Raw genomic sequence first — 14,681 nt, 5'->3', positions numbered from 1 at the left:
ATTCCTCCGGGAATTTCTCCGGGAATTTCTCCGGGAATTCCCCCAGGAAATCGGAAATCGTAGAGGAATTTGGGGATGAATTCCTTGAGGAAATCGTAGAGGATTTTGCGGAGGAAATCGTGGAGGAATTCCCGGAGAAATTCCCGAAGAAATTTCTGAATGGATTTCTCGAAGAGTTTCCTGAAGAAATTTCGGAGAAATTCTTGTAGAAGTTTCCAAAAGAAGTATTGGAGGAATTTCCGGAGGAATTTCTAGAGGAACTTTCGGAGCAATTCCTGGAGAAATTTGCAAAGCAATTCTGGAGGAAATTCCTGGCGAATTCCTGGATGAATTTACGGAGAATATGGAAATGGAGGAAATATTGCAGGAATTCGCGGAAGAATTTTTGGAGGAATTTCTGGAGGAAACCACAGAAGAATTTATCTTAACATTTATGAGTAAGCTCTCGGAGAAATTCCAGATGGAACTTCCAAAAGCATTCCTGAGGGAACTCCCGAAAGACTTTCTGGTGGAATTCCATTTGGAATTTTTATAGCGATTTCAGGATGAATAACAGGTGTAATTCCCGGAGACATAGGCCGGTACACTCAACTTGGGTCAAGAGATATAAAAATCTTGCAGTAAGATTTGATGTTTTTAGAATAGGGGGAATGGTCGTTTGGTCGAAAGAGCATACAATTGTTAAATGTCATTTAGCCAAACAATAATGAATGTGAAAAGTGTGAAGCGATTAATGATAATTGAGAAATGAAGCAAGAAATGAAAAGTGAGAAATGATTCTCATTTCTCGCTCCTCATTTCTCACTGAAAGAAGAGATAAATAAAAAATGAGAAATGAAAAGTAACAAGAGAAAATAAGTGAGCTTTGTAACGTCTCACTTGTTTCTTCTCACATATCATTCCTTTTTGATTACTTTTTATTTCTTCCTTCTCACCTAGCAATACTCACTTTTTAATAGAAATAAGGAGTGAGAAGTGAGACGTCACATTTTACATAGTAAGAAATTGGGATTGAGAAATGAGAAGTGGAACTTCTCGCTTCTCACTTATTATTTACAACTTCTCAATTCTCATTTATTACTTCTTATTGTTTACTTCTCAATTCGAGTTTTTTCTTTCAAATAAATCTGTACAGAAAGAATTCCAAACGGTTTAAGTGTTACTCAAAATAAAAGTCGCGTACAGTGTTGGGAAATGTTATTCGATATATTTATTGCCAAACTGCCAATTACTGTTTTCAAAAGTTCCCAATTCGGGTTTTTTATGAACATGTAATGCTTTTAGGATCCTTGAGCATTGTCAAACAAATAATTTAAAATTCGCCAGTTAGTAAAATCCACGTATATTTAATTGATGATTAGTTATATACGTGAATTTTAAAGCCATACTGTTCATTTCTACATTGGATTCAAATAAATACTAAATCCAAGAAATATTAATGCAAAACCCCGAAGAATCTAGTATAATTTCATTATGGAATGACACTCCAATTCCTCCAGCTAACATTCCAAAATCAAGACGATCGATTTAAAAAAAAAATCAATTTCCAAATCAAATTATATCCCACCTTTCAATGTCACCATCCGATGGTAAAATACAAGTCTTCCATCGGACCACATCCAAAACCAACGCCAAATCAAGCCCAACCGATGGAAACAACATGCTAATTCGGGCAGCATCTTTTATTGATGTTGGAGGATTCTTCTCTCTCTTCTGGGAGGTGAAAGCTGGGGATATGTAGGTACCTTCGGGTGTCAGCACTCATTTGTGAGATATCCAAACAAAACAGACAATTCAATTTGAATCCAAATGGGAAAAACTTTACCTCCTGGAACGATTTCTTATTGAAGAGATTTTGCATTGGCCGGCCGATTTGTATACCTATTCGTGACCGCCGAGGATCTGAAATGAAGCTCAAAATTCATGGGAAAATCGTAACAGGCAATCACAACGTTGCTACAGTAAATTTGATCACAAAGGGAAAGTGATTTGTAATAAAAATTTGCATATCATTTTGTTTCGGCAGCCTGATAAACTAATATATAAGACATGTACGAAGCGGAGCTTTATGCAAATAAGGCGTTGTGCTGAGGACAATAATGACCTGGGGGAGACCGCAGCTAGCCCCAATAAATTTCTGCAGGATAAAGTAGACCAGCACAAAAATAACACGTGGACGATGGAGTGCGGCGGGAGTGTGAAAATTTGATTAATTGACTTTTAGAGTTCTATTTTGGTCTGGTGTTGGGTTGCTTATGACTTCGGGGCATGGAAGCCCACCACGAAGCGTCAAGAAAGGGTCTGTTCACAAATTACGTAACGCAAAAATCCGAGTTTTTGACCCCCTCCCTCCCCCTCGTAACAAAAAGTAACATTTTTGGTACCCCCTCCCTCCCCCATGTAACGCGTAACTGAAAAAATTTTAAAGGCAGATTTTTTTCCTTCTCTGAAGCATTTGGGTTTTAGTATTTTTCAACACTGTTAGAATAGGGACGACACATGATCAAAAATCAAGGATATCAAGAATGCAGCTAGTAGAAACGAAAATTTGCGATCATAACCATTTACATAGTTTTGCGGAACTGCGGTGTCGAGAAATACAAAATTCGCTTGGTATTTTATGCATATCAGTCCTGCTATGTCAGAATGCTTGATTTCGATGATGACTAATATACGATAACGATAAACAGCAATTACTTCAATAAATGATTAAAAAAAACAGTCAACTAAATTTTTATTCGCGTTATGCGTAACATTTGGTAGTACCCACCCCCTCCCCCACCTTTTAGTGTAACAAAGTATAACACAAGTTGGACCTCCCCCCTCCCCCCAAAAGCGTTACGTAATTTGTGAACAGACCCAAAGGGTCATTGATTTTTCACCTTTCCTTCTGCCCATGCCACACTATCAGATGTACTGACCGTTGACGGTGCTCGTCGACGCTTAGAATAGGGGCTACAAGGATTCTAACGATAAGCTTAAAGCAGTGGTTGGTAAGGATGGACAAGTTTGATACCGTAATCCGAGCCGATTTGTGATTTCTTTTAAATAAACTTGTGTGATAAATAATATACCTGTTTTGTTCAACTCCACAACATTGTTGTAGTGTTTATTAGAATAGTGCTCGTCTTACGATAAGTAAAGTTATTCAGTAAGAGCTAGTAAAACAACCCGAGTAGCAGAAAATAGCTCAATAATATCAAATGTTGATAAGATAGCAAAATGAGATATGGACATGATTGATATAAGAGATAAAAGATCAGGCGACAATATCAATATTTTGCACTAAAATATCATGAGGATATCAAGATATATTATTTGTAATAAGTGATCGATATCAAGTGCCATTAGTTTGTTCTTATCCATAGCATATCTTGATATTTAAATGATATTTCGGTGCAAAATTTTGATATTGTGGTCTGTTCTTTTATCTCTTATATCAATCAAGTCCATATCATGTTTTGTTATTCTGTTCATAGCTTCTGCCCGGGAATTTTCTATTCATGCGTTACAAATCGTCGCATCTTGTTATCTAGTTTCAAAATACTTGGTAAACTTCATTTGTTTATGCAGCATAATGCTTATTCTGATCAACTTCCTGAAATCATCTGTTTTCAAGATATTTTAAATTCTAATTTCAAGACAACTATTTTGATACAAAAAGTAAAACTTTTCTACGCTTAGTAATTTTACTTTAACTCGTTTGTTCACCATAGTCGACGATAAGTTCATTATCGTATCATATTAAACTTGATCGCCCTTTTCAACTCAGTTTAAAATTGTTTAACTTCCTTGGACGGTTTCAATCAAACTTAGATTACTTCCTTTGTCATTTTGCTTTGCGTAAGAAGAAACTCAGCTCCTGAGTAAAACTCAAATTTATTTTCCAGCCCGATCCAAAGTCACTTACCGTGAATTGCCGTTTCCCCAGCGTGCAAAACCTCGTTGGCGGTTTTGCTGGCAGTTTCCTTGGCCGTTTCCACGATGCCACCGGGACCACCACCGTTGATTAGCGGTGAACTGCTGGCGCAACCCATTTTCAGTTCCTGCTGTGCGGATTCCCTTTCGCACCGCTCACAAATAGTTTACTGTGTCCGTTTTGTTCCAAGCGAAGGCGAATAGTTTTGCGCCCCTATTACGTCAAATGTCCAGAATTCACTTTCACTTTATTCTGCACAGCTGGATCTGATAAGCATACGGTGAACGTTGCCCTTTACGGCTTTTTAGTTTGTCAATTGTTAGGGTTCACCGATTTTATCGGCTGTTATTACTCGGCCGATTCGGTTGCGGTTATGGGCTTTGAATAGTTTCTGAAAAAGTAAGCAGAGAAAACAAAATCGATCGTGAATTAATCATGCCTAAATTTGGAGCGCGCCGGTGGTCAATGGCCAGATTAGAATCGACTGTTGTTGAGGTTTATCGAAACCACGTGTCACCTGTCGATTGCGGTACGATAACGAGACTCGTCTGGTGGAAAACTAATTTCTGGTTAGCTTGATTTTTATCGGGCGAAATAACTCATGCGAATGAACTGGTCAAGCAACCAATAATATACATTCAATTAGAAATGCATGGCAATTTTCCGCATGTTATGGCATCATTAATTGCCTTTATTCGGCAATAGTGTTTCAAGTATTTGAATTTGCTGAATTATTTGATAAGTTTATTAGATAGTAGAGTCAATGGAATTTGGTTTAATTTATGTGTATCATGATTCACATAGCTTGAATTGATTCTTTAGACAGGCTTTAAAAAGTGAATATATTTATAATCTTTAGTTGGTCAATTTTCCTACTATTATGTACGTATCGTGCCGCGGAAACAGAGGTTCGTCATGGGAAACTAAACGTCGACAGTGCACAACACCGGCCGGCAAGATCACCATTGCTGATTGTAGATTACTTGCTATGGCAGGGTGACAGAATGTGGTCACGAGATTAGGCTCGAGCGAGGAAATTAATGGACGTGAATGGAGATCCCTGAAATGGTTCGCAATTAGAACGCGGGTAACAAAGCAGCTCTAATGATTATGGCGCTGAGTAGAATGATTTGGATAAAAAGTTGATTCCTATCAGTTTGCCAACTAATTGTATCACGATATTTACGTATTCAGGTCAAAGTTTTTCATTTTTGTCAATATAAACATTATATACACTTTATGCTACATAAGGGCTTTATTCGCCATTAATTCTAAAGTAGCTGTCCCTGTTTAAATAAATGAATAAAGGTTAGACAAGATAAAAATTAAGGCATAACATATAATATAAAAGATATAATATATAGGAGATATAATATATGGGCGGGAAAAAATATTTTGTATGAACCAGGTAAGGCTTGTACGCGACAAAATCTGGTCACCTTTAAACATGTATAACTTTTGAAATAGCTCATCAATGAGTGAAATATTTCGTAGATTGATGAATGTATGTCTGTACTTTCTGAAAATATATTTCTATAAGTGAAAATAGTTTTCTATAAGTGTTACAAGTACGTAGTCAATAATGGCATCGAAGGAATTGCAGGTTCGGAAAGAATTGTGTGCAGTCGCAATTGAAATTCGGGTCTCTCGATCCAGAAACTGACTAAAAACATTTTGGTCTTATGTGAACACTGCTCAAAGCGTTTTAAAATTTGTCGATGCTTGTTTGACAATGTCTAAAACGTCAGAGAGTGGAACAAAAACGGATTTTATGAGCCACCAGAAGGATACGAGCTCGATTCTACTACGATTCTACTGAGGATGCCAGATCTTTCGGCACGTATTATTTAAAAAAAAAATCAAATGTCATCAGGTTTCGTACATACATCGAAGCATCGCACTAAGGAGTATTTCAGCCTAAATCCTGGCCAAAAGTCAAAAACAATATTTTTAGATATCTCCATATTATTTTTCTTTTTTGTTCCCTCAAATAGTAATACTAACTTGCCCTGGGATTTTTGGATCAATATTGATTACTTGTGAGCAATGCTGGCTGCCAAAACTTCACCATAATTTACAAGCTAGTTTTATTGCAATTGTTCATGAAAAAATGTTCATGTTTTATCGTGTTTTTCTGGGTTTTTAATATTTTTAAGTTGAAAATCAATATGGGTACCAATAATGAGAGTATATAAAATCGTTTCCAAGCATGATTCGATCTGAAATTGTTTTTAGGTGATCCATAATGATGACATTAATAGCTAGCTTTTTTTATCTTTTTTACAATAATATGTTTTACAAAATTAAATTTTTGATTAGGTTCCAAACCCGATCAAGCAACAAAATTGTCAGCGTTGGAAAGATTGGATTTTCCTCAAAAAGCTCCAAGAAAAACATTTCACGTATCCTCACGCAAACGTGAGTTGTTTTTATTTGAATATAGTTAAGCATATGCGGTATTTCGAAAAATTTCGTTTCAGGTGGTTCGAAACGAAATTCCGCGGAAATTCGCGGAATTTTAGCATGGCGAAATCGCATTTCATGATTTCGTTTCGTTTCGTAAAATTACAAAAATTTCGCTAGAAAAAACTAGCTTCTAACGAAATTTAACGGAATTCCGCGGAATTTCGAAACAAATTTAAACTTAAACCGTTCTTTATATTAACAAAAATTTTGGCTGCGCCGCTAAACAAAATCGTTAAGTTGTTTTCAAAACTTTAGGTTATACATTTTTTTCTATTAACGCTTACTACATAAATAACCCCATTATTGGTCGACAAATACGTATGCAGTTTTCTTCTATAAAACGTCTTCAGTATTTCTAAGTTTCAAATTTATATTTTGTGATATTTTTTACTATTTGTACAATATGAATGCGGAATCGATTGTGTTGCTGCTGGTCATGGGACGGCATCTTGTAGATGCTGATCACGCCAGATAGTGTGGGAGAACGCGAAGTGATAAATCTAATGTCTGCAGCGAAGATCACAAAATTATTTAGTACGGAATCGATCGTATTGTAGAAGCTTATTAAACGAAGCACATTGAATTGTGTTGGAAACACAGTTTTCGTCTTCATGTTTTCAAAATAACTTTGTTTACAATAAATATTCAGTCGCTTACGATTCTTTTCCCGTAGCGCTCACGGAGATGCAGAGCATTCCTCGGTCTTTTGTAACAGCGGTTCTCAACCTGGGGTACATGTACCCCTAGGGGTACTTTTGCCGGGCCCAGGGGGTACCTCGGATGAAATGCTTAATGGCGGATGAATTACAATTTTAATCCAAACTTATTGATAAAGTTTTGTATTTTTTTTATTTCTAAACTTTGTCTTGTACATAATAGGGTAAAGGATGTATTTTGGACCACCCTTACGGGGGCTCTTATTTTGGACCACCAAGAGGAATTTGCACTCAGTGGTCCAAAATATGAGCCTTCGAACTGGTGGTCCAAAATACCTCCCTTATCCTATGCATGACGATCAGTAAATCATGGCCTATTGAATCCTGTCCTTCACAACCAGTACAATGGATGAAAAGATGTGGGACAAAAGATCAAAAGGGCAAAACCTCGAATGAACAAATTTTAAAAATCTTCTATGCAATCTACCGGGTCAAAACAGAATGTTGAATAATATGTTAAGAATATGATTCTAGAGTCTACAGATTCGAAAGCCTCTATTTGCAGAAGGAGGAAGCCTCCTTTCAAGAGGCTCGGAAGCCTCCTTTCAAGAGGCTCGGAAGCCTCCTTTCAAGAGGCTCGGAAGCCTCCTTTCAAGAGGCTCAGGCCTCCTTTCAAGAGGCTCAGAAGCCTCCTTTCAAGAGGCTCAGGAAGCCTCCTTTCAAGAGGCTCAGAAGCCTCCTTTCAAGAGGCTCAGAGCCTCCTTTCAAGAGGCTCAGGCCTCCTTTCAAGAGGCTAGGAAGCCTCCTTTCAAGAGGCTCAGAGTCTCCTTTCAAGAGGCTCAGGAAGCCTCCTTTCAAGAGGCTCAGAAGTTTCCTATCAAAGACTAGGAAGCCTCCTTTCAAGAGGCTCAGAAGCCTCCTTTCAAGAGGCTCAGAAGCCTCCTTTCAAGAGGCTCAGGAAGCCTCCTTTCAAGAGGCTCAGAGCCTCCTTTCAAGAGGCTCAGAAGCCTCCTTTCAAGAGGCTCAGGAAGCCTCCTTTCAAGAGGCTCAGAAGCCTCCTTTCAAGAGGCTCAGAAGCCTCCTTTCAAGAGGCTCAGAAGCCTCCTTTCAAGAGGCTCAGAAGCCTCCTTTCAAGAGGCTCAGAGCCTCCTTTCAAGAGGCTCAGAAGCCTCCTTTCAAGAGGCTCAAGCCTCCTTTCAAGAGGCTCAGAAGCCTCCTTTCAAGAGGCTCAGAAGTCTCCTTTCAAGAGGCTCAGAGCCTCCTTTCAAGAGGCTCAGAAGCCTCCTTTCAAGAGGCTCAGAAGCCTCCTTTCAAGAGGCTCAAGCCTCCTTTCAAGAGGCTCAGAAGCCTCCTTTCAAGAGGCTCAGAAGCCTCCTTTCAAGAGGCTCAGAAGCCTCCTTTCAAGAGGCTCAGAAGCCTCCTTTCAAGAGGCTCAGAAGCCTCCTTTCAAGAGGCTCAGAAGCCTCCTTTCAAGAGGCTCAAGCCTCCTTTCAAGAGCTCAGAAGCCTCCTTTCAAGAGGCTCAGAAGTCTCCTTTCAAGAGGCCTGGAAGTCTCCTTTCAAGAGGCTCAGAGTCTCCTTTCAAGAGGCTCAGGCCTCCTTTCAAGAGGCACGGAAGCCTCCTCTCAAGAGGCTCGGAAGCCTCCTTTCAAGAGGCTCGGAAGCCTCCTTTCAAGAGGCTCGGAAGCCTCCTTTCAAGTGGCTCGGAAGCCTCCTTTCAAGAGGCTCGGAAACACCTGATGTAAGAACTTAATTTTAATTGGGAAGTTTAAAAAAATTAAAATTTCAGAAAAGTTTATGGAGAGCCATATATTCCGTTAGATTTCAGGTCCATTTTTGATATACTTGAAGAGCTACGACTATTTTCATTTACAGCAAAAAAGACATAGAGGGTAACTCAATTAATGCAAAAGTTCGAAAGGTACCTCTCTAGGAAAAGGTTGAGAACCGCTATTTTATAACAATGAGTGTTAAACTAATTTTCCTCTCCTAATCCCAAATTGACTGTAAGGACGTGACCAGCATCGTTATTGGTCATGATTTGGAAACTCCGAAGCAAGTATACAATAAGAATAACTTTTTTGTATCCCAAGAATATTATTTAATTGGTGAGCTGTGCATATTTGCTTTTTCTCGGACAATCATGATTAGCAATTACGATGTGTACAGTTAATCAAGCTAAGCTCGTCTTTGACTATGAAAGCGGCATATATGCTGGGTTATTGCCTTATCGCCAATGGTATATGCGGCGAGAATGCGGTGATTTATCACAGACTGCCTCTTCTGTTATTATAACTCTATTGGTCGTAAAACAGTTATTTGACTTCAAAAAAGTGAAATCCGAATTGCGTACATAATGTAAAACCAATTCAATCAAAATTCCGAAAAAATTGAAATTTCGTTTCGATTCGAAAAATTTCGAATCAAATGAACCTTGACTTCGTTTCGTTTCGAAATTTCGAAAGTAAATCCATATTTCGTTTCGTTTCGATCCGAATCAACATAGACATTTTAAATTTCGTTTCGATTCGTTTCGTTAGGAAAAAGTGTGTTATCGCATACCCTTAAATATAGTTAAGTTTTCTAAGAAAAGCCAGGCGAAAAAAATAAATAAATATGATTTTGAACGACTAAGCTCATAAAATGGTTCGCTTTCAAAGAAGAGCTGGACTTTGATGAAAAGCATACGCATTTTTCGGATGTAAAAGGTTGTTAAGAAATAAAGCGGTTGAAGTGCAACGAATTTATCTGATCTGCTCCATTGATTGTAATATTAATATCAATACATTATCCAGGGACTTTAACATTATCCGATGACAATTTTATATAGTCGAAGTGAACAAACGAAGCACATTTTCGGAAAGCACACAAATCGGAATTAGATTAAAGAATGAAAATTAACATACAAATCATAATCATTGACAGATTCAGAGTCAGAGACCACTCGTCGCAAGTACGCTGTAGTTCCCAAAGGCAGCGTTCTTACGCCAAGTGGTGCTCTACCTAATAACAACAACTGACGCCGCCGGTGGTCATACTTCACTACTAGTTTAATACAAAGAGCACAAAAACAAAAAAATACGCTTTGCTGTTAATTGAATGCATTTACAGCCGACAAAATGATTCGCATATTTTTGGCCACGCTTTTGCACTGCGTACTCCTATGTGCATCGATGAGGAATGAAGCCATTTGAAGTGAAAGACGTACCAAAATAAACCAACAGCAGGTTACTTTTGTTCTCAACGTTTTGTGTCCAGATTTTGTCGCGATCAAGCCTTATTTATAAACGGAGCCTGGAAAGATTTCGAGTTTGTCCATCCTGATTTTGATTAACAAATTGGGAAAATTGTCACTGGCAAAAAAACGACTGTGACTTTCACGATATTTTTCGAGAGGTCGCAGGACGGGTTTCAGATCATATCAGAAAGTTGCCGCTTCCCCGGGGGAACCAGGTCCCCGGAATACCACGGAAGCTGACCAGCACCACTCAGGTACCTTAAATTAGAATCTATTAAGCTCGTTTCGCGAAATCATGAAGTTTGAGACGTCACAAGATGAGCTTGGGATCAAATCAAAAAGTGGCCACTTCCCCGGGGGAACCAGGTCCCCGGGATGCAACAGAACCTGACCAGAACCACTCATGTACCTCAAATTAGACTCTATTGAGCTCGTTCCGCGAAATCATTAAGTTTGAGACGTCGCAAGATTGGTTTTGTATGAAATCGAAAAGTGGCCACTTTCTCGGGGGACCCAGGAATCCAGAATGCCACTGAAACTGACCAGAACCACTCAGGTACCTCAAGTTTGAGACGTCCCAAGATGGGTTTCGGGTCAAATCGAAAAGTGGCCACTTCCCGGGGGGTAGGTCCTCGGAATGCCGCAGAACCTGTCCAAACCCACCAAGGAACCTTGGAAGAGGCACTATTGAACATGTCTCGTGGTTTTATGAAGTAGGACACTCCAAAAAAATAGTTTTAAGACTTTTAGCAAGGTCATTTGATTTGAGAAAAAAAGGTACCCCACTCAACCCCGGAATTATTCCGGATGAAATCGAAGGTCGATTTATATTTGAATTTTTCGATTTCCCTGAAATTTGAATATACGTCCTTAATAGCCAAAAAACATTATCTGCATCATTGGTTTGCCATTTTAACTCTGGTGTACCTTTTGACATGGGCCTATGCAAAAACACCTTGAACACTTTCAAAAAAATATAACTTGAAAACGGCTTGTCAGATCTTTCTGGTGTATTTGGCAATGTTTTATGTAATCAATGGGGCTATGTGAAAAAAATATACACTGTGAAAACAAATTCAAACATTGAAAATAAAATTTAAAAATCGATTTTCTTAAAAACGAATTTTTCAATATTTTTTATTTTTTGATATGTTGTAGCAGCTAATATATGTATTATTTTGCACTATGGGTCATGATGGAGAAATGATGGACAAAAAAGCCAACAAAGTTGTACCGAAAGGCTATAGGACTACTCCAAAAAACAACTTTTGATAGAAGGCCTGGAGACCCATAGTGTTATATACCGATCGACTCAGTTCGACGAATCGAGGTGATGTCTGTATGTGTTATGTGTGTATGTGTACACATTTTTGGCACACTTTTTGGAACTTAGCATTACCCGATTTACTCGCAACAAGTTGCATTCGACGGGGAATGCGGTCCCATTGTTTGCTATTGAAAATTGGCCCGATCGGACATTGCATTTCGGAATTATTGAAAAATCATTATTAATTGCATATTATTCGGCAACTCGGCCGTACGAAAACCATTTTTTTGTTAAATATCTTGGCTGTGCATATGCACAGCATATGTTTCGAAATGGATAAATTGATATGAAATTTGCGAAAAAGAATCCACGTGTCTTGGAGGGACTCGAACCCTCAACCTCCTACTCTCTAGATAGGCGTGATAACCCCTACACAACAAGACCACTTAAAGGTCACGTTTGCGGAAAAGCCATCAGAATCCGAGTACCAACCTCCACCGCGGTTAGCTCTCTTATAGCTTATCACGCCTATCTAGAGAGTAGGAGGTTGAGGGTTCGAGTCCCTCCAAGACACGTGGATTCTTTTTCGCAAATTTCATATCAATTTGTCCATTTCGAAACATATGCTGTGCATATGCACAGCCAAGATATTTAACGAAAAATCATTGTTTTTTCCCAAGGGAACCCCCTTGGAAAAAAATTTCAAAACCGAGAAAAAAATATTTTTCAAGAATAATGGCAATGCATAGTAATTAATGCAAAAACATGCAAAATGATAGAAAATATGCGATATATTCACCTAAAGTGCTTTTTTTGACCTTTCTTATGTGATTTTTTCAGTACTTTTTACGATGCACGAGAAAGGCATCATCGCCGCTAGGTGGATTAAGCTGTTTTTTTTTTTAATAAGTTGGTTTTTCGAAAATGAAAGCACGTTGAATTTCCAATGGAAAAGGTATACGTCATTTTTTTCTAAGTGCAGCCGTTTCTGAGATACAACGGTTTGAAGATAAAAAACACCATTTTTTTATTTCTAGTCTTTTTCGAACGTTTTTCGAATATATTTAACATAGAATCAAAATTCACTGCTATCGTCGAAATTAATTAATTAAAATGTAAGTATTGTAGCAGTGGTTGGTCATTTTCATGGTGGCATTATCTATATATATATATAAATCAATCTATGTATGTATGTTCGCTAACTACTTCTGAACCACTTGGCCGATTTCAACCAAATTTGGTACACACATTCTCTATTCTCAGGGGAAGTTTTTTTTTTTTTTAATTCTTTATTAAAGTGTTTTTTTAATTTTAAAATTAAGTTCAACACTTTCAGGAGAAGTTAACAAAGGGGGTGGGATGGTCACTTGGAAAAGGGGGAGGGGTGGTGGAAGGGGTTTTGTCTAGAAAACGAACAATTCTGTGTAACTTTCAACTCCCAGGCCTGATTTCAACCAAATTTTGTACACATATTCACTATAAGGAGACGATCTTATGATATTGGGAAAGGAGGAGGGGTCTGGAGGGAGGAGGTATTGTTCAGAAAACTGGCAATTCAGAGTAAATTATGAACCCCTGGACCGATTTGAACCAAATTTGATACACAGATTCTCTATCCTAAGGAAAAGATAACAAAGGGGGTGGGATGGTCATTGGGGAAAAGGGTAGGGTATAGGGGAAAGGGTTGTCTTTTGAAAACGAGCAATTCAGTGTAACTCCCAACCCCCAGGACCGTTTTCAATCAAATTTCGTACACATATTCACCGAGGAGCCGATCATTTGAGAGGGTAATTTGGGAAAGGGGGAGGGGTCTGGAGGAAGGGGTATTGTTCAGAAAACGAGCAGTTCAGTGTAACTTCTGAACTCCCGTACCGATTTCAACCAAATTTGGTACACACATTCTCTATCGTAAGGATAAGAGTGGTATTGTTTAGTGATGGGCAAAATGGTTCAATTTATTGAGCGGCTCTGAGCCAAGCGTTCAGTTGAATGACCCGACTCATTTGAATGGCTCGTTGACTCATTACGAAGTAGTTTTTGTGTGGATGAAGCATAAAATCAAAGTGTTTTATGATACGGGGTCATTCAAAAATGACGTCACATGTTTAGGGGGAAGGTCTAAGATTTTGTGACAGCACATATACTAGGTATACTAAACAGCTAAATCCTTGTACATTTAGAATCAGTAAACTGAGAGAAGTTATATGCTCTTTGCTCTCCAATTTCACTGGGGTAATTTTTTTTTGTTCTTCACATCATAACATCGAAACGCTCATCCTCGACAAGTGAGTTTCAGCAAATTTTTTGTCAACTTCAATAACTGCATTAATCGATGAATCATTTAAATGTAGAATCTTGCTGAGCTACTCATCAATCATTCGCTGCTATCAATGCACGTAAATTCTATGACTGCCACTATTTTGAATTTTTGAATTATCTACAAATTTCCATATCGCTTAATCAAGCCTGTAAGCAGTTCATAACAAAGTTTCTTTATGATTACCGGCGTAAATGTAACATCACATCACGGGAATCTTGCCCTTGAAATTCCTGCACATTTTCAAAACGGCAGGATGGAACTTTTGATAGGGTTCTGACACAGATAATCAATATCCCGGCCTGTATTTTTACATGAGAGACAAAACTGTTCCGGAAAGTTTACCCGAGGTGTAATGCTCCCTTAACATACATGAAAGCAGTATAGTGTCTTTAATCTTACTTGTACGTTAATATTCTCGAGCTACAGTTACAGATGTCAAACAATCAAATCATGGATTCCAAATGTGAGGGAATAGATGCTCTTAAATAAACGGACAGTTAAGTTAGCCACCCATGTATTCAAAATGGGCAGGATTTCCGACTACGAAAAAAAAAACCGTAAAAAGATTCTCAGGCTTCCTTGAACACCAAAATTGAACGACTGAACGAGGGAACCAGCTATCGTTATTTTGAGCCATTGATTCATTTTAACAGCGACCGTTCATTTTAGAGCCGCGGCTCAAAATTATAGAGTCGTGGTTCGTTCGCTCTTTCTCACGAACCGGCTCAAATGAACGGCTCGTGAGCGTTCGCCCATCTCTAGTATTGTTTAGTTATCGATCTACTCAACCCTTCATCGAAATCATGGTTTGCCCAG

General features: G+C 38.4%; 1 protein-coding gene across 4 annotated transcripts in view; it reads right to left on the bottom strand.

Annotated features, from left to right (window-relative positions):
• LOC134211206 (uncharacterized) overlaps positions 1-14,681 on the bottom strand; it is a 99,543-nt gene that overhangs the window by 33,955 nt on the left and 50,907 nt on the right. For all 4 annotated transcript variants that reach the window (XM_062687890.1, XM_062687889.1, XM_062687892.1 and 1 more), the window contains exon 2: positions 3,911-4,310. In XM_062687890.1, the coding sequence (XP_062543874.1) occupies positions 3,911-4,037 (127 nt within the window). In that variant the 5' untranslated portion in view covers positions 4,038-4,310. The remainder of the gene's footprint in view (positions 1-3,910; positions 4,311-14,681) is intronic.

The sequence above is a fragment of the Armigeres subalbatus genome, chromosome 2 (assembly GCF_024139115.2).
Source record: "Armigeres subalbatus isolate Guangzhou_Male chromosome 2, GZ_Asu_2, whole genome shotgun sequence".
NCBI lineage: Eukaryota > Metazoa > Arthropoda > Insecta > Diptera > Culicidae > Armigeres > Armigeres subalbatus.
This window is presented reverse-complemented; position numbering and strand designations above follow the sequence as displayed.